At 38.2% G+C, this 20,213-nt stretch overlaps 1 protein-coding gene across 1 annotated transcript; it reads right to left on the bottom strand.

The window, feature by feature from the left end:
* Nucleotides 1–1,376: 1,376 nt before the first annotated feature.
* Nucleotides 1,377–19,336, bottom strand: enpp2 (ectonucleotide pyrophosphatase/phosphodiesterase 2). The gene is made up of 25 exons (XM_037274699.1): nt 18,839–19,336; nt 18,316–18,415; nt 16,274–16,429; nt 14,543–14,668; nt 13,808–13,868; nt 13,578–13,675; nt 13,350–13,429; nt 13,095–13,214; nt 12,896–12,951; nt 12,533–12,598; nt 12,125–12,197; nt 11,926–12,034; nt 11,617–11,742; nt 8,942–8,973; nt 8,685–8,812; nt 8,387–8,462; nt 8,219–8,306; nt 7,637–7,806; nt 5,408–5,543; nt 4,958–5,097; nt 4,245–4,380; nt 3,740–3,817; nt 2,523–2,655; nt 2,244–2,397; nt 1,377–1,917 (listed from the first exon to the last, which is right to left on the bottom strand). Exons 1-25 carry the CDS (start codon nt 18,851–18,853, stop codon nt 1,747–1,749), a joined length of 2,628 nt encoding a protein of 875 aa, XP_037130594.1. The 5' UTR covers nt 18,854–19,336; the 3' UTR covers nt 1,377–1,746.
* Nucleotides 19,337–20,213: the final 877 nt, after the last annotated feature.

Raw genomic sequence — 20,213 nt, forward strand, 5'->3', positions numbered from 1 at the left:
GTTATATTTTTCCGCTGTCTTTATTGTTTGCTGTTTAGATTTTTTGCAGTCATTGTAGTGCTTTAGTCCCTTATTTGGAGTCGATAATGAAGAATAAGATTATTCAGTTCAGACTGGATCTCAGATAGGCTGACTCATTACTCAGATTCGCTTTTTTTTAGCCCCGAGGTTCACATTTTCAATGTGAATATTCAGTTACGTTCTGTCTCCCTCTGTGCCCTGCTTATATGGTTTGTGTTCCCCAGTCTCCTTGGAGAACGATGGTGGGAGGAGCCTGCTCTGTAAAAGTGTGACCTATGAAAACAGTTGTTTGTGTGATATTTAAGCAGGCTGTGTAAACTGACTTAGATGAAGGTCACATTAAAAGATCAATTTATGCAGTAACCCAAGAAACTATGAATGGTTCACATGCTTTCACTTGAAACTGTTTTAGACCAGTATCAGATGATTACTAGTGCCCAATCATTTAATCCAATTACATGAGACAAAATATGGACTTTTCAAAATAATAATAATTCGGTGTAGTTTGGCCAATTAAACACTAATTGGATAATACTTTCTCCAACTACAGTAAACACTGGTAGGTATTCGTCTCGCCGGTTGGCGCCCCAATGTTTTTTCCGCCTCCTGAATGACACCATGATCCCTGACCGATATACTGTCTTGTATGTATAGGGCATCTCCGCCCACCTGGCAATGTATTTCCAAGGTAGACCTGGTTTGCGGTGATCATCAGATACCAGTAAACCCGTGTTGGGATGTGCCGAACACAGCAGTCATCATACCCTTTGGATTTATTGAGTTCCAAATGCATTTCAGCCTCAAGCAGGCAGCCCAGGCATTTCAGCGCCTTATGGACTCTGTGCTGCGTGATGTAACATTCTTGTTTGTCTCCCTGGACAACATTCTGGGGGCCAGTGCAGATGCTGAAAACTCCCTGACACAGCTCCGGCTGCTCAGAGAGCATGGTCACATCAACCCAGCCGAGTGCCAGTTTTGTTTGTCAGCGATTACGTTTTTGGCCACAGTGTCAGGCCGCAGGGAGCCGCCCCCCCCTCTCGCCAGGGTGGACGCCTTTGACATTTTTCCACACCCCACCACTATCAAGTCCCTGCTGGTGTTTATCGGCATGTTGAACTTTTATAACCAGTTTATTCCCCATGCAGCTCACATAAGGGGGAATAATATCCACTACCGTTCAAAGGTTTGAGGTCACCCAGACAATTTAGTCTGTTCCATGAAAACTAACATAATTGCACCAGGGTTTTCAAGGGTTTTCTAATCATCCATTAGCCTTCTAACACAATTAGCAAACATAATGGACGATAAGAACACTGGAGGGACGGTTGGGCCTTTATGTGCATCTAGATATTGGAATAAAACAATGAATAATCTTCACAATGGCAGCAGCGGGCTTGCCCAGAGGTGCATGACATTACGAGAAACTATACATGTACAATATATACCTGTAATCATGTAAAATAACATTTTGAATATGTCTTCTCATGTTCACAGGTTTCTTTCAATTTGATGAAGCACAATCAAAATATATATACATTAAAAAAACAGACACACAAAGAATTTTCTTTCCTACTATCTGACTTTTACAATTAATGACAAACATAGTGGTGTTGAAGAAATGTGAACCAAAGCTCATGTGCAGATCAATGAACTATCTCGTAATAGCTTCCCCCTAAGTCAATGTGATTGAAATGTTCAAGTCCAACAAAAGTATGAGCATTCAACTTATATCTCACTCTCATAAGTGTGCATATGAGTTTTCAATGACAGGATTTCAGCATAACTTCGTGTGGTTCTACGGTACAAGTCCAGACCTGTCAGGATTTCAACATCTCTGACCCGAGCTGTGTGGATCTTCATCAGGTCCTCCACCCAGTTGGACTCCTCATCTGAGCTCTGCAAAAGATCATTGACAAATATCTGTTTTGGGTTTTCCTCCTTTTTTTGGAACAAAATTGATTGACGACATGTAGTTTTATAACCCCCCTGTTGGATGAAAATGTTAATCGATAACCAAATGCAGACATTATACATCTAGCACAAGTATTAGTAGTACAAGTTATGAGAAGTGTATTTCCAGACATGTTCCAAATTGGAAGTGATTTGCTACGTAGTAAATTGATGCGAAATAAAGAAAAATGACTTGACGTTTACATCCATAAATGTCACGTTCTATTTGCAGTAAGGCCAATTATAAAGACTGGTGGTGTTCTGTTCCTTACATTGCAAATCTCATCATTGCTCGGTCTGTGTGGCAAGATGAAGGCAGCAGTGCTGAGGGGGCCACTGCATGAATCTGCAGCCTGTCTGAAGTCTAAGCAGCTGGTTAGAACCACAAAAAAGTGAGTTGGGATGGGTATTGTACCACGTGCATACCTGCAGGCAAGAAGAAATAACATTAGTAATATGCAATGAAACTGAACAATATGACTAGTATTCATTTTCATTATAATTTTATATTAAACTTATTTGTTGTGAGTACAAAAAAATAAATATCTTACTCTTTAATCTTGTCAGTTGAGTCCTTTACACCGTCAAAGTCATTATCAAATATCGGTCCAGTGAGAACATTCAAACCATTTCTTTCAGTGGAATACTTCTTCAAAAGGACCCTCTGAAAATAAGACCATATTTCTGAGGGGAAAAAAGAGCACGGAAAGAAAGTTGTATGTATGAATGGTGTGAGAATGCAGGAAATAAAGGTCACAAAGAAAGAGACCAGCTAAAAGTTTGAAAATGAATGAAAATCACAACACATGACACAACACGGGTAAGTGGATTATGGTACAGTCACATAGACAAAGTATTTGAAAAGTGAAAACAATCACTTTATTTTTGTATAGTCTGAAAACATTTTGGTTTGACCAAAATAATAATAAATAGTATAAATACAATATATATACGTATATAAGGAACACCAGTTGTTTTATTTATTTGTCTTCAGGTATTTACATCTGAACATGATTTACACCTTAGAAGATAGCCTGACAGCATATAAAGCATAAATGTCGTCATGTGTGTTTTGTGGCAAACCCTTCAGCAAAAGACTCAGTGAGAATGTGACAAGTGCTGGTGCCATTATTTGAAAGTAGAAGAAACACAATGGCCATCAATTGGTCTTGGTCTGTTGCTCTATAAAAGACCTCGCCTCATGGAGTGAGGATAACCGTGAGAATGTGACTCAATAAAAAGCAAAAAGGTCACCAGGTGGCCAAGTCAATCTGCAGATCTCAACCCAATACACAACCTGTGCAGGCACTTAAAGCTTAGTTTTCAAACTGTAGAATAATTTGGAGAGCTTCTGTTAAGAGGAGTGGGCCAAAAGTCCAAATGATAGTTGCCAAATAAATTCATTGGTTGTTACATATGTGACCTTGGGAATTTTGGCCGAGCGTCAATATCATTTTTTGATGATACAGTATTTGAATGAAAACTTGTTATTCCAAAGCTTGAATAGGGTTTTGGGCATGATAGTGTAAAAACTCGAGTTTGATGAAATAAATGGTATTTCGGAAAGGTTTGCGACAAGAGAAACTGTCTGCTACCCCTGACAAAATACCAAAATTCGCTATGGGCACAATCGCTCACGGCTACGGGCTTTATGTCATGCTGAACTAATTAGAAATAAACGTTTTCAGTCTATAGCAAAAATAAAGAAAATGTCATCCCTGTTCCAAAACCTTGAGATGGTCATGGATATGCTGAATGAGATTCTTACTCTTGAATGCGGGATACATAGGAATAGTGTTGGTTATGAAAACAGCTTCATATTTTTTGTCAATGCCAGTGGACAGTTCTGTCAAAATACAAAAAAAAAACATTTTGACCAACAATATCATCATATTAATATGACTAATACAGAATTAAACCTTCTGCATGAAAGCGTTTTTCGATTGCAAACTATTTGTGAAATGTCACTCAATAACTAGAAATTAAACAATTACAGTTTCTAATAGATTCTTATTCATTCATTACGGTCCATATAATTATAAATGACCATAACCTCCACAACTGTACACAATTGTGCCGTATCAAAGATTTGAATTTAACCATATGTTCATTCTGATTCATGTGGTTTACAATATTGGTACCTGCAAAGTTGGATAACCAGAATAGGGAAGAAGCTTGGGAATACATTTAGCAATCACACTAATATTAACAAGAATTCAAATGTGTTACAATAATAATTTCAGTTTCTGAAATAGAACACAATTTTCACTTACGTGGTGGGTATAGGAAGGCATAAGTGAGATGTTTTTCTGCCTTGTACTTCATACAGGACTGGGTAAAGGCTGATGGAACTCGAGTATCGGGCCGAACACAATTTATCAGGACTTCTGGCAGAGCAGACACTTCTACCTGAATGACCACATAAAGGATGACGTTTTAATTGCTGATTTTACTCAATGCCGAAGAGCAACGCGACAACGAGACAATGACGAGAGGGGACTTAGCATGCTTAATGGAGAACTGGCCCAACTGTTTAATTCGGATACAGAAGATGAGGACTTTCTGTATGAATATCGATTCAAAATAACATCAGTACAGTACCTGGTTAAATAGTACCACCAACTCACCGTCTTGCTCCCGTGCTGTTTTTTTTTTTTTTTGTTTACCGTACGTCATGGCATGCATGTGTGGATAGAGTACAAAATAACCCCTGCAATTGAATCTGCGCTTTTTAATACGAAGTGCCTTATGGTGCGGAAAATACGGTACTGTGATTTATGTTTTAATACAAGTTTAAAAAAAAAACATTAAACTTTATTTGTCATTAATCAAAATACTTATACAAGACTATTAATGGATTTTTTACATGGTTAAATTTAACATGTTACAATTAAATGCTATTATAACCTTGATGTTTAAGGTGCATTCGGAAAGTTAAGGCCATACTCACTGCATTTGCTGGAAAAACAAATAACACGTACAATACCTGTCGGCTAATGCTGTATGATGTCCAGAGAGGCATCGCAAGATCCTCGTTGTAACCACAGACATAGTCGGTGTGGTGCAGAAGGAAATACTTTGTATAGTATCGTACTGCAGGTCGACCGTATGGCATATTCCTGTTGTCTAAAAAGAGGAAAGTATTGCAGCAATAGAAAGATCACTTGGTATGGTCCTATACTACAGATGGACCATAAGGCAAATTTGCATGGTCTAAAAAAAGAATCCTGCAATATAAAATGAAAATATTGTATATGCCTATCCTGCATATACAAAGTTATATACTGACGTTCCAATTTTTGATTTGGACTTCTATTTTGTTGCATTTCAAAGCTTTATCTTCACACATTCTGAGTTCATGACAAGTAAAATGGTTTGGAGACATAATTTCATGCGATGTGAAAAAGTGAAATTTGCAACATCAGTTTGCACTGACCATCAATAGCTTGCTTCAGTCGCTGGTTTAGCTCCTCCACTTGGTTGTGTAAGAAACAGAGCCAGAGTGATTCCAGATTATAGCTTCGTGCAATGGTCACTTTCAAACCTCTTTGGTCCCGTCGTTTTACTTGAAACTGTAAAAAAATGGAGAGAAGAAAAGTCTGTTGACATATGAAGATGACTACAAATGCTAGAGGAAATTGAATGCTATTTTAGATTGATACATTGATAAGGACAAAATTAAATATCTTCACGAAAGTGTTGTGAGCTAAAGCTGGCCGGTCTGAGTCCTAAAAATGAACCAGATGGTCCTGAACCAGATGGTCTAGAAACGAAGCCAAAGGACTGAGTGGCGATCTAGGCTTAAGAAAAGGTTGAAATGGTGTAGGAATAACCCTGTACAAGGACAACTCAAATTCAGTAACATTTAAATTTGAAAAAAATAATAATCTGGATAAGATTAGCCTTAGAGGAGTATACAATCAAAGTTTCCAGCGTATAAACACCACAAACAGGATGTTCAGACAAAGAATAGAAACAATTTTGGACAGAGCCGCATAAGGAAATGAAAGTGTCGAAGACCATTTATAAAAAGAAAATGAAGTTGAAGGAATGGGGGGAAAAAAGTTGACGAAAATGACAGGTGGATTGCTGATGGAAACCTGGATGTCGGAATGAGCAACAACATTATCAGACGTACGTGGCGGGCAAGGTTTGGGTGAAGGAAATGTTGATGGCGAGTGTGATTGACTTTGCAATATCTAAGCGTATGGAAATAAGTAACACCCTCCTCAATAGGAACACATCACTACATATAAGAGTGAAGTAAGGACAAGTGCAATTGATGTTCTTTTAACAAAGAGCTAGGGCAGTGATAAAAAAAATTGCAAGGTCCCTCTTTTGCTATGGTTGTCACTGTTTTCAATTTTTATGTGTTTCAAAGATGCTTGAAACTTTGCATAAATAAAGTCGCCAATCCTATGATAGAAAAAAATGTATTTTGGATTGAGTGGTATTTTAATTGCAGTCCATTTGATGGCACAGTATTGTTTAGTGGCAATGAGCTGTCAATGAGAATCCCCGCCATGCAGAAAAGACTAATGGTCCAACATGTACAGTTAATTTTGAAACATGGAAAGGAAGTAAGGATCAACAAAATTACGACCCACCCCCCACCAAGCTGCAAAATCGATGAAAATCAAAACCTTCAGATGCATTTTGAGGTACAGTTCATGCTGTGTGCACGCTCCGCTACATTCTGGTGTTAATGAGGACTACAAAAAAAAGCCCAATCGATCCATCAGAGAGGCCAAGATAGGGTACAGGCTGAAGCCAGAGGGTCACGACAACGCTCCTGACTTCAGACACGTGTTAAGGCCTCCATCACATCACAGACCTCTGACAGAGGAGCAACACCATCATGAGCAGCAGCAACAGCACACTGCTAGATGAACTGAATGAGTTCTATGCCAGCACTGACGCAATCAACGCTGACACAGAGAAATTGTTCAAACCAACAGAGGCAGCAGAAAGCCTACATCTCACTGTACCGTCAGCTGAGATGTGCAAAGTTCAGAGGAGGATGTAATCCTGAAAAGCAGCAGGCTCCAATAACATACCCAGCTGAGTTCAACAGGTCTGCTCTTCAGAGCTAACAGATGTGTTTGGAGACATACAGTGGAGGAAATAAGTATTTGATCTCTCCCCACTGACAATGAACCAAACAGTCTATAATTTTAAAGGTAGGTTCTTTTTAACAATAAGAGACAAACGAAAATGCCGAAAACCACCCTTTTTTCCTCCACCTGGTTTTCTTTCACTTATTTGTGCCGTCTGTTTCAATGCCCTCACGCATCTCTGGAAAAATGGATACTTCAGTTAGAATGCTGTTGATTCAACAAGGTCATCCCAAACAGGCTGGCTGGGAAGAACCCCTCAGACTATCAACTCCCCACTTTGCCTTTCATAAAAAGACTCAGAAAGTCACAGTTGTCATCCGGACGTCAAGCACAAGGACAGTGAGCATTGGGGATCCCACAAGGCTGTGTGCTAAGCCCTCACATAATCACTGTTTTCATCCATGGTTTATTTTCTTTGAAAATATTAATTTAATAAACAAATCACTGAAATTACTTTACATGGTCTAAAATACACTAATTGTGTCTGCTTACATATACTGTATATTCTTGACTGGACTAAGATCTGCAACAATGTCATCATGTTAGACCTTGTAATTGCAGTTGCAGCCTAGATCGTCTGTTCCTGTGTGAACTTGAACCGAAGTGGTTGGCTTCGAAACTTCTTCTGGCATTGTAGGTTTGTAGAAAGGGTTCTTCAGTAGGTGGTTTAAACTGCCATGTGTTCCGTTATTGGGTGCTGGGGTTAGACCTAGAAGATCTGAGAGCAAAACAAATAGTATTAAATCAGCTAAACAGACAAAGAGCTCCCCTTGGTGCACAGCTTGAGCTCCAGAACCAGTCCTCCTGAAAGGAGTGAGTGAGAGGCACTCAGCAGGCGTGGCTATACTTATTACCCCCTGGCTCTGTGTCTATATATTAGGGTTCGGCCTGGTGGATGGGAGTGGAGCTTGCCTCCACCTTTGTGTTGGGGTATGCCATGACTGTGTGACTGCGCCAAACAGCAGCAAAGAGTTGTCTAATATTCAATTTGTATCTGTTGTCTCAGATGCAGCTGTTTTAAAGTGCTTTATAAATAAAAATGAGTTGAGATGAATGTTGTTTTTCCCCCTTCCCCACATTCTCTCTCTCTCACTTATACATCTACAAAATATGAAACAAACATGTCTTACCACACATAAGATTATAAAGCTCAATGCTTTCAAATACTGGAACTTTAGTCTTAAATTTAAAGGAAGGCCCATATCCCAAGAAAATGGTCTGAAAAGAGAGTTTAAACATACTTATTAGTCGATGTTATAACCAGTAGAATATTCGCTTGTTACGTTATCTTTAAATACCTGCATACTGTTAATTTTGTTATCATATCCATGGTCACCAAAAAAGCCACAAAGCCTCTTCACCTCAGGTGCTTTCCTGAAATAAGAAAATGAAGTTAGATGTGTTAGGATTAGCTCTGTTAGTTATTTTATGGAGCAATATGAATTAACAATGTAAATGACTACAAACACACATCAATTGAAAATGAAATGATGCAGGGAGAAAAACACTCAGATTATCACAAATTACAATGGCACTCTTCATCTTGATGGGAGATCAACACTGCTCTGTGTAAACTGAATAGAAGTTAATCATCACCTGGCAATGTGCCATTTCCTGTCCACCAGTAGATGCACATCCTCAATCCGTCGGTTATTGGCGTAGTGGAGTCTCTTTGGTAGATTCTGCTTTAAATAAGGCCTAAAATGCTGGTCTGGTTTCTTACACTAGAAAAAATATTTACAAGGAGTGTGACTGTTTACAAAAGAATCATGAAATTGTCAATCTTAGCTCACAGTTCAATCTAAAAATTGATAAATATCTCATTTTTGGAATCTAAAAACTGCCATACTTACAGTTAGATTTGCAACAATCGCCTTAGGGTTATCTGAAAAACATAGTGTGAGCCGTTAAGTCAGATGAAGTTACTAATTTAGAATATAGCCCTTAACTCATTCATAAACCAGACTTTTATTGCTTGCCATTTTAGAGCATTTTAACATAGGGAATTTTGGGTTTGTAAGCACTGGACTGACCAAAAGAAAGCGCAGACTCTTCTTTAACCAGAAAAATAAAACCTTCCAGCTTTTTCAATACCTTAATCAGCAAGTGTGTTGGTTTCAAGAAAAATGCAGATTTTTGAGCAGAGGAGAAAATATGCTTTCTATGTAAAAACAAAAAAAAACAATAAAAAACAAAACAAAAAAAACATCTAAAGAACAGTGACTGACGCTAAAATATGCTTTGCTTTTCTGACACCTTGAACTGTAAAACAACATAAACAAAACAGAGAAACGGATTGTTATGGTAAAATAAATTACTTATAAGAAATGCACTAACCGCATGACCCCAGGTGAATGTCAATGTGAAGGATTTTTTTCAATGGCAATGTGCTTGTGTATGAACACTGTTATTTTGTCTTCTCTGTGAAAGGTCCTATTTAGACTGCATATTATGTCTTATAATTTCTAAAATGAAAACAGTTGATATGCCGAACAGCAGGAACATAGCATCCTGAGTACAGAAAACCTAAAGGGAGATAAATAAGGATTTAGGACTAGATTTTCCCTGTGCACAAGTAATATTTTCAAAGGAAATATCTCAAATGCTAACGGAATAATGGTTATTCTGCAAACAAAAAAGCTAATAATAAATACTAATAATAATACCTTAAGATAAAGACGCAAAGGAGTAATAAAGTGATACTGTACGTGAATGGTTCTTCAAATCTATTTGCGAAGCGCGACTTTCAGGGGCAGTACCACATTTGTCCACTAGGTGCCCTCAGTACTCTCAAACTCACAAACTACAGCCAGTGCTGCTGCAGCACCCTGATTCTCAAATCAAACATGACATGCATTTTTAAGCAATAGTGTAAGTGAACACATTATTGTAATTTACTGGATGTTTCAATACTCCTAAATAAGTAGTATATATGTGTTAATGTTATTGCTCTGCTGTGCTAGTCAATTAAAACAAGTTTGAATTCATTCATTCATTTGAATTCAGAGTCTCATAAATAAATGTCTAAATTGAAATGTGCAATTAGTCTTATTCTTGGCTGGAAGAAGCAAAACATTGGTTTCGGCTTGTTAGCAGTTGTTTTAGTTTAATATTTGATGTAATATCTTGACAAAATGTTAGATTTTTTTTACTTTAAGACTATTTTTCATAAACAGTATTTGCTTAACTACGGTTGGACGCTTGCCCCACCACTGTGAATGGTATATATTTTTTTAATGCAAAATAGCAGTTGTTAAGATAACTAGCTGAGAGGCCTACATTTGTCAACAAGTTGATGAGTGAAAACTCTGTATTATTGCATTCAGTTGTAAAAATGAAAAAAATGCAGCTTCTAAATTAAAATAAGAGTCAAAAAATAAATTAAAGCTGTTTGGGTCAATTCACTTACAGTGTCATGTTTTTTAAGAATTGGCTTTCATACAACCAGACACAATGGTTGTGTAAATTTTTATTAAATATATCACGTGATCTACTGTATGTGATGAATGTCCGTCTCTGACTTGGGAGGATGGCGTCTCCCCTATATGGTGGATTCTTTCAAGGGAGTGATGGATTTTGAGCCAGCCTCAACAAAGCAGCGCTTCTCCTGGGTGATGTCACAAATCCCACAGAAAGAAGTTTTTGCACTTGATAAATCACTGAACAGTAAATATTTTTAAAAAAATATTACATTGGGGGTGGTCTCCTTTCATTCGGGGTGCATCTTTTTTTCTTTCTATGGAAGAAAATATACATTTTCAGTGTTGTGGCTTGTTTACTCCAGCCAGTTCCCGTATAGTATTATTTGGCTCCTTTTGTTGGAATAGGACGGATTCAACATACTAGTCAGTCGGCTACCATACGATAGCTTCGGGTAGAAAGAGACAATGACATTTACCAAACACGAGTGACCAAAAGGACAAACAATTTCGCTAATTTTCTGTAAAAACAGAGGGGAAAAAAACCTCACCTGACATGATGGGGGTCGATCTCCTGTTAGAGTTTTGCTTTCATCACTGAGTTAGCGTTTCTCTGTAATCTACGGGGTGAGCTCTCCTGAATCATGCTAATGAATCGGTCTTCAATTTCTTCCATTCAGATGGCCATGTCAATATGTGTGCAATGAGATGTATAAATAAACGTGCTAAATCAGCAGATTCTGAATATGCCGTCTTTGGAAACCTCCTACTTTGTTATTTCCTTGCATTTGTCACTGTTTTTTGTCTCGTATACTGATTTGCTAATGACCAATCAGAGTAATCAATTGTCACTGACATCTTACGTCGATTCAACGTGTTACCCGACAACGTTGTGAGACAAACCTGCCCTCTTGATGATGTTGGCTTTTTGTTGTGTTAACACTTGAATTGCCCTTATGTGGATTAATAAAGGATTATTCTATTTTGACTAATAATGTCAACATCCAGTTATTTGCTTCTGATATTGACAGGCTTATTTTTCATTTTACAAACAATATGTGCCGTTTCCAGCTTTATCAAACAAAAGTATGAATCTTTCTTTCACTTACATTTTGGGTTGTTGAAGAATCTGGGGCGTATTCTGCCTAAGGATCCCGGAATAAGAATGATGTCATCCACATTTGTCAAGTAATTACTGAGGAACTCCGTTTGACCACAATGGGCCTCTTCCATACCTGAAAACAGAAAAGAGGAGTGGGAGTTTGTGTACTTGAAACTAGGACAGAATTTCATGATTTGAATTAGCATACTATTTCCCTAGCAGGCTTGAATTTAACAAATATACAATTCTACAGAGTTTCAGGTCAATGGTGGCTCGCCCATTAATTGTATGTACTTGTGGTGTAGTGAGTTCATACCGTGATCTCCAACTATGATGACGTTGATGCATCGCTGCAATTTCAACTGCTTAAGTCCATTCATGAGTTGACCTACGATCCTATCAATCAACCGAAGAGGATTATTCAACTGGAACACACAAAGGGAGTAATGATCATCCAACTATTTTGTGTAGTTTAAAACTGTGTTGATGAATAAACAACAACAAAAGATACTCACTTCGATGCTCATGGGTCCCATTTTATGTCCGTATATGTCCGGCTGCTCAAAGTGCATTGCATAAACGTAGGGTCTAAAACAGGATGAAACATATTACGTGAATAATTATATATCAATCATGAGAAAAGGAAATGGGTAAGTGCCGATGTATGAGAAGTGGGTTAAAGTAAATCATGAAAATCAACGAAGTGGCATAATAATGAAAAATCAATTGTAAGGGGTGCTACGGCAGAAATTAAGACTTCCCAGAATTTTATTTCATTGGATAGATGGATTTGCGTCAGGCCTTAATTGGCCTATTGGAGGGATTCTGAAATGTCTTCTGTCTGTACACATCAAACACTGTTTAAAAAAAGATGAGTGATGGAAAACCAGGTAAAGAGAAAAAGATATTTTTACGATATTCACCTCTCTACTTCAGGGAGTTGGAGCCACTGCAACATGGTCAGTATCCGCCGTTCCAGTGGGATAGTGCTAGAAATGAATTTTCATTTTTTGTTTCATATTGTTATCTTTCAAAATGTCTTTACACAAGGGTTGTAATTTGGATATTTCCAGTATCAGTATTTTTCACAACAGTGAGAGGTGGGCTGAATGAACGCCCACTGTGTCACAGTTCATTGATCGTGTCCCCAATAGATCGTCATTATATCATAGAGCAAGATGAATAAAATGATGTTCTGATTCAATAAAAACGTTTGTGGAAAAAATGCTCAGGTAAAGTTTCAGAATGCATTTTTCACTATATGTGTAACGTGAAAACCAACTTACACAGGCCAGAAGAAGGACGATGCCTTGACTCCTTGTTTGAGAGCTGTGATCCAGATCTACGAGACAAAAAGTAAAATTTGGGATCGATCAATAGACCTGATGGCTGTAGATGGATCATATTAGTGGCACTAATATAAGAAAATAATTGAGTGAATGGAGACAAAAGATGATAACCAGAATATGTCAGGACAATACTAACTGGTTGTCCTCCCCACCAGCGGTGATTCAGTTTCTCTCGGCTTCTCAGGGTGAACGTGGCATCAAAGACCGGGTCATACATGGAGTTACCAACGATACCGTGAGACTCTGGATAGAGACCCTAAAAGTCAGAAAGACTGTCATTCTTTCAAAATTAATGAAGATACGTGTCATTGGGTTGGTGCAGCACTCAGTTATTGACAGTGATGACAACAAGAGGTTGGGTCAACACGGACTTTAAATAAATGGCATATACCGTCGCAAGTGAGTAGAGGTTGGGGAAGGTTTTGGTGGGATACACAGGTCGCATAAATGGTGCATGGGTTCCACATGTTCCTGGGAAAAAAAGAGAGAGGGGGGAGATATTAAGAAGACAGTACTTGCGATTTACAGAAAAATATAAAAAAAAGTCTTTCAAATCAAAATCAAAAGTTTCTTTCCTGGACCAAATCGATCATAAAAAAAAAATCCCACAATGTCTTACTCAGTTTCTCAATGTTAGGTATGACAGTATTCCCTCTCTTCATGTAAGAAGCTCGGAAACCATCCACTGAAAGAATTATGAGTGGTGAGCGCACAAATCTATGAGCACAGTAAAAACATTCATTAGGGGTCATATGAGGAAAAAGTTCAAGCAAACCTATAGGTTGTTCCTAATCAGGATAAACGTACGTTGTGATAAAACATAGTATGTAACATGGTATAAAAGCATACCCTGGAGGACATTCAGCGGTCTTCATATCTTCACATTCATCCTGGAGCCATGGACTGTCTCCTGGAGAAAGGGAAAAAACAATCAAAAATCAGGTAGAAACTTTTTTTTTTTCCTGCGCTCTCATACTGATAACACACTGCAACTCAAAAGTGGCACAAACTCCAATTTGAACGTATTTGGTAAATCAATCAAAAAAAGCAAATACTGTCATTTCCGGCCCATAAGCCGCTACATTTTGCACAAGCTTGTTTTCCCATGTTTCTTGATCGATATATTTTGCTTGGTATTTTGAACCAAAATTTGAAACACAAGTGAGATTCATATATACTGCTACTTGAATTGAGGACGGAAAAAGTCTGAGAAAGTCTGCATCAGTGCAGACAATGGGTCGATACGCCTGTCGGCCTCCCGTTCCACCCTGAACGGAGGCACTCCGCTTTTTTTCCGACTGGCTCCGACCCTCACCAATGCGACTTCTGCTGGCAATGAGGACCAAAGTCTCACACCAGTTGTAAAACATGGACAAACCACCCGCATTTGGCCATCCGGTAACTGGACACCTGTTTTGCATGTTTGGTGGTATGTTTTGATAGTGTGTGCACAGTTTCACTGTATGCAACCACATTATTTATTCAGTCTTGGAAACTTTAACTCGGAGCAATCAGTTTGTAGTGTGCCTGAAATGAACTGTATAATTCTATGTCAATATTCACATAACTGTTCACATTCTTTACCTTTGCAGCGTGTCCTGTAGTTGGTGCAGCAGTCTCCCCGGGCGAGACAGTCATTTGAGCAGTGGCAGGAATGGTTTTCATTCCGGATCTCCCCACAACGATCTTTACTGCACTCATAGCCACCATCTGTTTGTGGTAAAAAGAAACTACTCACCAAAAGTCTAATACAGATGTAGAACTGAGTGAGATACATGCAACTCTAATGCTAGATACGAGAATGGGACTGGGCTTTAGACAATCAGGATTTTTTAGGCTGATCACCAACAAGTTTAAACAAAAACAAAGGAAAAAGATACATCACTGATCTGATTACATGATGGGGCAATCAGTCTATTCTAATAACTTGTTCATTTAGTTTACTTGTGTACTCTTAACTTTAATGTTTAGCAGTCTTCGTAATGCCCCAAGGAATGAAAGAAGGGAGGGGCATGTGTGATTTGAATATAAAACATTGATTTGTTAACAAATAGGCAGAACTTGATTTTTAGTAACAATGTAGCTGGTTGCAAAATATGCAATAGGAAAAAAAATACAACTAATATTTTAGTGATGTGTCAAGATCGTCACATTAAGTATCAGTTTGTTACAGAGGTGGAAACACGGTTATCGAGGTGGACTATGATCTCTTGCACACGTGCAAGCACACATTCACACTTATGGGCACGCATACATAACACACACGCATGCATACAGACACGCACACACACACACACACACACACACGCACACACACGCCAGTTTGCAAAAAAATAAATCAGATGCAAGACAGCCAGATCCCCGAGTATGAAAATAAAAGACTATTTTTGTGGGAGACCGTAGCTCACATATATTGTTTTAAAATAATGCAGCTCCAGATTGCCTTTCTTTGCCCATGCCATTGTTGCTTTGAATATGAATTAACAAAAATCTATGTAATGTAACAACTTGATCGCTATCTGCAAACGACTGCTGACCACTGTTATGCCGAACAGATGCAAAAGCAAAAATCACCGACTGACATTGCGATCATTGGGCAATCCGCTCTATGACAGCAGCAATGCCAGTAACAAAACTTGGCATAGAGGCGCTCCCATGCAGCAAAGGTGTCAAGAATTCAAGTCTCGAGGTAAGCATTGAAGTCATAAAACATCCCAAGTGATGAGCATGAACAATGTGTCAAGAGATTCTGGAGCACTCATCTTAGACTAGCACTGATGCCGTGTCAGCAAGCAACACTTGGGAATTACACTCGTTTGGGAGTTGTCACAACAAATTCGAGTGTCATTCAGTCCTGCATTTGGATACTTAACATGTTTCTCCCATCTAATTTAGTCATTTAAAATCTCACATTCGATATTTGCTGCCAAACAAAATAACAATGAAGGTAAAAATCCAGTCAACTGACAGCCCAAGTTGCATTTTTAAAAACAATGATTCCAGACACTGTTCTCCTATTGCGTAAAAATAACTTAGTACTAAAGTACATTTATAATGTTCCATTATTTACACATTAAAGTGCATTTTTTCCTTATATTGGAATGAAAACAACAAAACAATTGAAAGAATGAGAATACAGGAATGTATCTAATGCACAGCAGGCTTAGGGTTCGTGCCTAAAGTAACTGCATTCAATTTAGAATTGTGACTAACAAGCACGCTAATGAAAAAGGTCAAATGTCAAAATCCAGTCTACTACTGTACTTATGCATTTGAGTAGTGATTTGGGTAGAAATGATAAGAATCCTTTATTACCTGTCCTGAGGCAGAGACGGTCAAAGTCAGAGCAACAGCTATTGTAGGTCTTACATAGATTGTCACAACGACAATTTGGTGGTTCCATCTCAACAAGTTCAAAACACCTGTTTCTGCAGGAGCTAGAAGTTGGCACATAATGAGATGTAGAATGCACTGTGAAAAAAAACAACAAAACAAAAAGGTAAGGGTTTAGAAAAGTGTTTGTCTGGAAAATGCCTTGTCTGTTTTTGTTGTTGCATCATTTGAATTGTTACTGCTTGGATGCAACACTGAGTGAAAATGAGAGCGACATGAACTGGGGGTATTTTCCATGAGCTGAGAAGAGAAAGATGACAAGCAATGAGTCAACAAAACTGAATAATAAATGATTTTTTTTTTAAATTTTAAATACAGCAGTTCTTACAAGGGATCGGCGAGGACAAAACATATCTGTGCCGATATCAGCCTTATTTCATGGTATCGGTACTCACGACTGTGGCTAATATCAGTATCAGCCGCCCTATTATGGTCATTTTGCGATCAGGAACTACAAATTTGAAATTAGAACAATCGAAAATTTTATGCATTTTCAAGGAAAAATGTTATGTTGGAATATAACGGACTTTTTTTCTCCAAAGTCAAACTCATACAGGTATCAGTTCGAAAAAAAAAAGTGGTCTTAAATATTGATAGTTCTTACATCATGGTATTTAAATCACATTTGATCATTTCCATTAAAATTTCCATTAAAAGCACATTAACAAGACCACACAGGGAGTATAAACTCTTCTGTTGCATGGGAGAACTATTCTGGTAGATCCTTCATTCTATCATGTGTGCCAATGAAAGCATATAGTTAGGAATTTGAGAAACCACGTACATGCATTGCCTTTTAGGGAATATTGCCTGTCACCAGTGTTGCTGTGCTGGGCATGTATTGGACATTCGAGTTTGCTCGGTGTAATTCTCAACAATCTTGTAATTCTTTTTATGTATTTTATTTTCGGCTCAGGAGAACGCTATAAGATGAAATCACTAGATTTCTTTTTCTTCTTCCAAGTCATGTAGTACGTCACTATGCGGGTGGCCCCCCAGAGTTGCATTCTCTTTGTTCAGCGCTAGGTGTTAAGTGCATTTTACACACTGTACCTTTAGGCAAAATTGCAAGTACAATAAAAAATTGCAATACGTTCTATTGAATTATAAGTCAGTGTTTTTGTTCTAAATCTTATGTGGTATCAGTATCGGTTACTACTCAAGAGCTAAATATCACATTGGTATAGGTCTGTAAAAGTGGTATCAAACACCATCAATCAATCCATCTTCTACCGCTTATCCGGAGTCGGGTTGCGGGGACAGCAGCTTCAACACGGAAGCCAAAACTTCCCTCTCCCAAGCTACTTCATCTCGGAGGAGCCCAAGGCGTTCCCAGTTCCCAGGCCAGTCAGGAGACATAGTCTCTGCAGCGTAAATGTAGTTTTTTCTTCCTTTTTTTTTTTTTTTTTTTTTTTAAAAGGCTCTTTCCAAGTAGCTTGCATTGGATTTATGTGTTTGTACTGTTATACAGATAAATTAGATGCCATGTGTTCCAAAGACAGACAGACAGACAGACGCACGCACACACGCACGCGCGCACACACACGCTCATACCCACGCACGCACACACGCACACTATTTTAAACAGTAGGCCCACACACAGTTTACATTTTGCATAGTAGTCAAAGCACTTTCTTAGTTGTTTATCAAAGTTTGTGCTTCTGTGCTATATTTTCTTACGTCTTGTGCACCCTATGGGGCCTCAGCCTCCTGTCCATAAAACCTAGTGACGTCCCTGAAAAATAGTATAGCAAATCGATGGATGGGCATTTAATGTGTTTGCACGAAGTGTTGGTATTGTCAATTCCAACTTCACTTTTACTGCAAAATCAAATCAGAAAGCCTACAAAGTAAATGTTGGTGTGGTGACAAGTTTTGCACTAGCAATGTTTTTTCTATTCCAGAGCTGATGTATATGATGAATACAACACAATGAGTCTGCTGTTCCAGCAAGACATACTCACGGTCTGCTCTTGCAGCGGCGTCAGCCCCTGAGCGTTTCAGTCGGTCATGCACAAAACTCCGACACATATTGGTGAGTAGTAGCCACAGAATCCACAGAAACTGAAAAATAATTACATAGCAATTTGATATTTTTTTCCTAATTTTCCAAATCAAAAGATCACACTGCGAATATGATATAACAAAAATAAAATGTGTATTCTTGACTAAATTTAGGATAAAACTCGCAAAGAATTGCAGAATTAGTCCGCTATGCAATGGGGTAAAAGCATTTAAAGTAGTGACCAGTGTGTCATTCGTTCAGCAAGTCATGCCGATGATGTTAATAAATGACATTTTGCAGTACTTCGTAAAACGTGTCCACCCGCTTTTACCACGGAGACGCATTTGACAGTCGAATCAAGCACTTTAGTGGAGCGCCAGTGAATGTTTTGATCTCTTCATGCAAATACACATTTGTATATTAATCGAGTCGCGGATAAAGTGTTAGTCATGCCTAAACGTGATCAACATGTGGACTCTTACCGTCAGTCGAAACATTGTTTCGCGTTCGGACTCAAAATAGCCCCGTTACTGTAGAATACAGTATCCTAATTAATCTATCTCTCAAGATGAGATTCAGATGATTCCGATAAGAAATATAGTACATTAGTGCCGTTTTATTTGATTTTCTCCATACTAGGAGTTTTATTTATTTTTTTTACAAATACTTGGGATGGATGGCAAATCCTGGTTTTAAAGGAAATAGATTCGTTAAGAGGCGGAGCTTTTATACAGCTTCATCTCTTTACCTTTTCCTCGTCTTCATTTCTTGACCGTGTCCTGTATGTCTTTTCCCCCCCCGCATCCAGATTAATGCAGGTTGACCAACCACAGGCGTCATTCGCGTAGATAATACACCTTGTATGCTGGTCCATGAATGTCCTTTTACAATTTCAAGACCAGGATGATGAGTGACAGAGGTCACCAACCTTTTCCAAGTGACAGCTGCTTTTTAGGATCAGATTAATGCACATTTCTGCAATAACAAATGTCCTAAAATTATATTGAATGTCATGTTAATAATTTACCTTTATGCATGTTAAGACTGATCAGGTTAATTCTCTCAATAATTAGAATGAGGAAAGAAACCGTCCACATGCAGAGATCTTTAAATGTCTGCCAGAGGCATGCAAGGGCAACAGGGCAATCTTCCTGTGTTGTATTGACGGTGAATGGAAAACAATCTTCCTCTTCCCAATACTGAACAAAGTGCAGACAGCCACCATTATGCAGAAAATAAGGCAGTGACATTAGCAAGAGCAGGGCATTCTTTCCAAAGTATGAAAGACAGGAAGAAAACTGGCCATAAAGGTTGCCTAGGAGTGTACAATAACTGTTGTTGAATTTTCTGGCAGGTAATGGATGTTTAGCACATACCTACAAAAATCTTTTTTTGTCTGAGGTAGGGTGGAAGCTTTATCTGAGAGAGAAAAAGCCAAATCCGAAAACACACTTGAAATCTCTCAAGCAATAGAAAATATGCTGGGGTCACATGAGGTATTGGTTGAACTTATCACAAAAACATAGCATTTAAACAGGGGTGTGTCGACTTTATATTCACTGCATATTAGCCTGAAAATTTAATTAGGCAGCAAAATCATTTGCTTGTCAATTACTTTGTTAATCTCAAACTGATTAAATAAATAATGCTAGTTTATGGTCATGCATTTTTATTTTTGTAAAAACTGGCTTTTACATTCAACCGACCCAAGATTTTCAATGAAATACAACTAGTCTTTTTTGCAGAACGGTCAGTCTTTCTGCTACAGCTGAACAAGGTTTTTAAATTGGCACAGCTTTAATATCAACAATATCAGTAGCACAAAACCTTGCAGGCTTTTGTTACGCTTGCATGGGT

Source organism: Syngnathus acus, chromosome 16 (genome assembly GCF_901709675.1).
Source record: "Syngnathus acus chromosome 16, fSynAcu1.2, whole genome shotgun sequence".
NCBI classification, from domain to species: domain Eukaryota; kingdom Metazoa; phylum Chordata; class Actinopteri; order Syngnathiformes; family Syngnathidae; genus Syngnathus; species Syngnathus acus.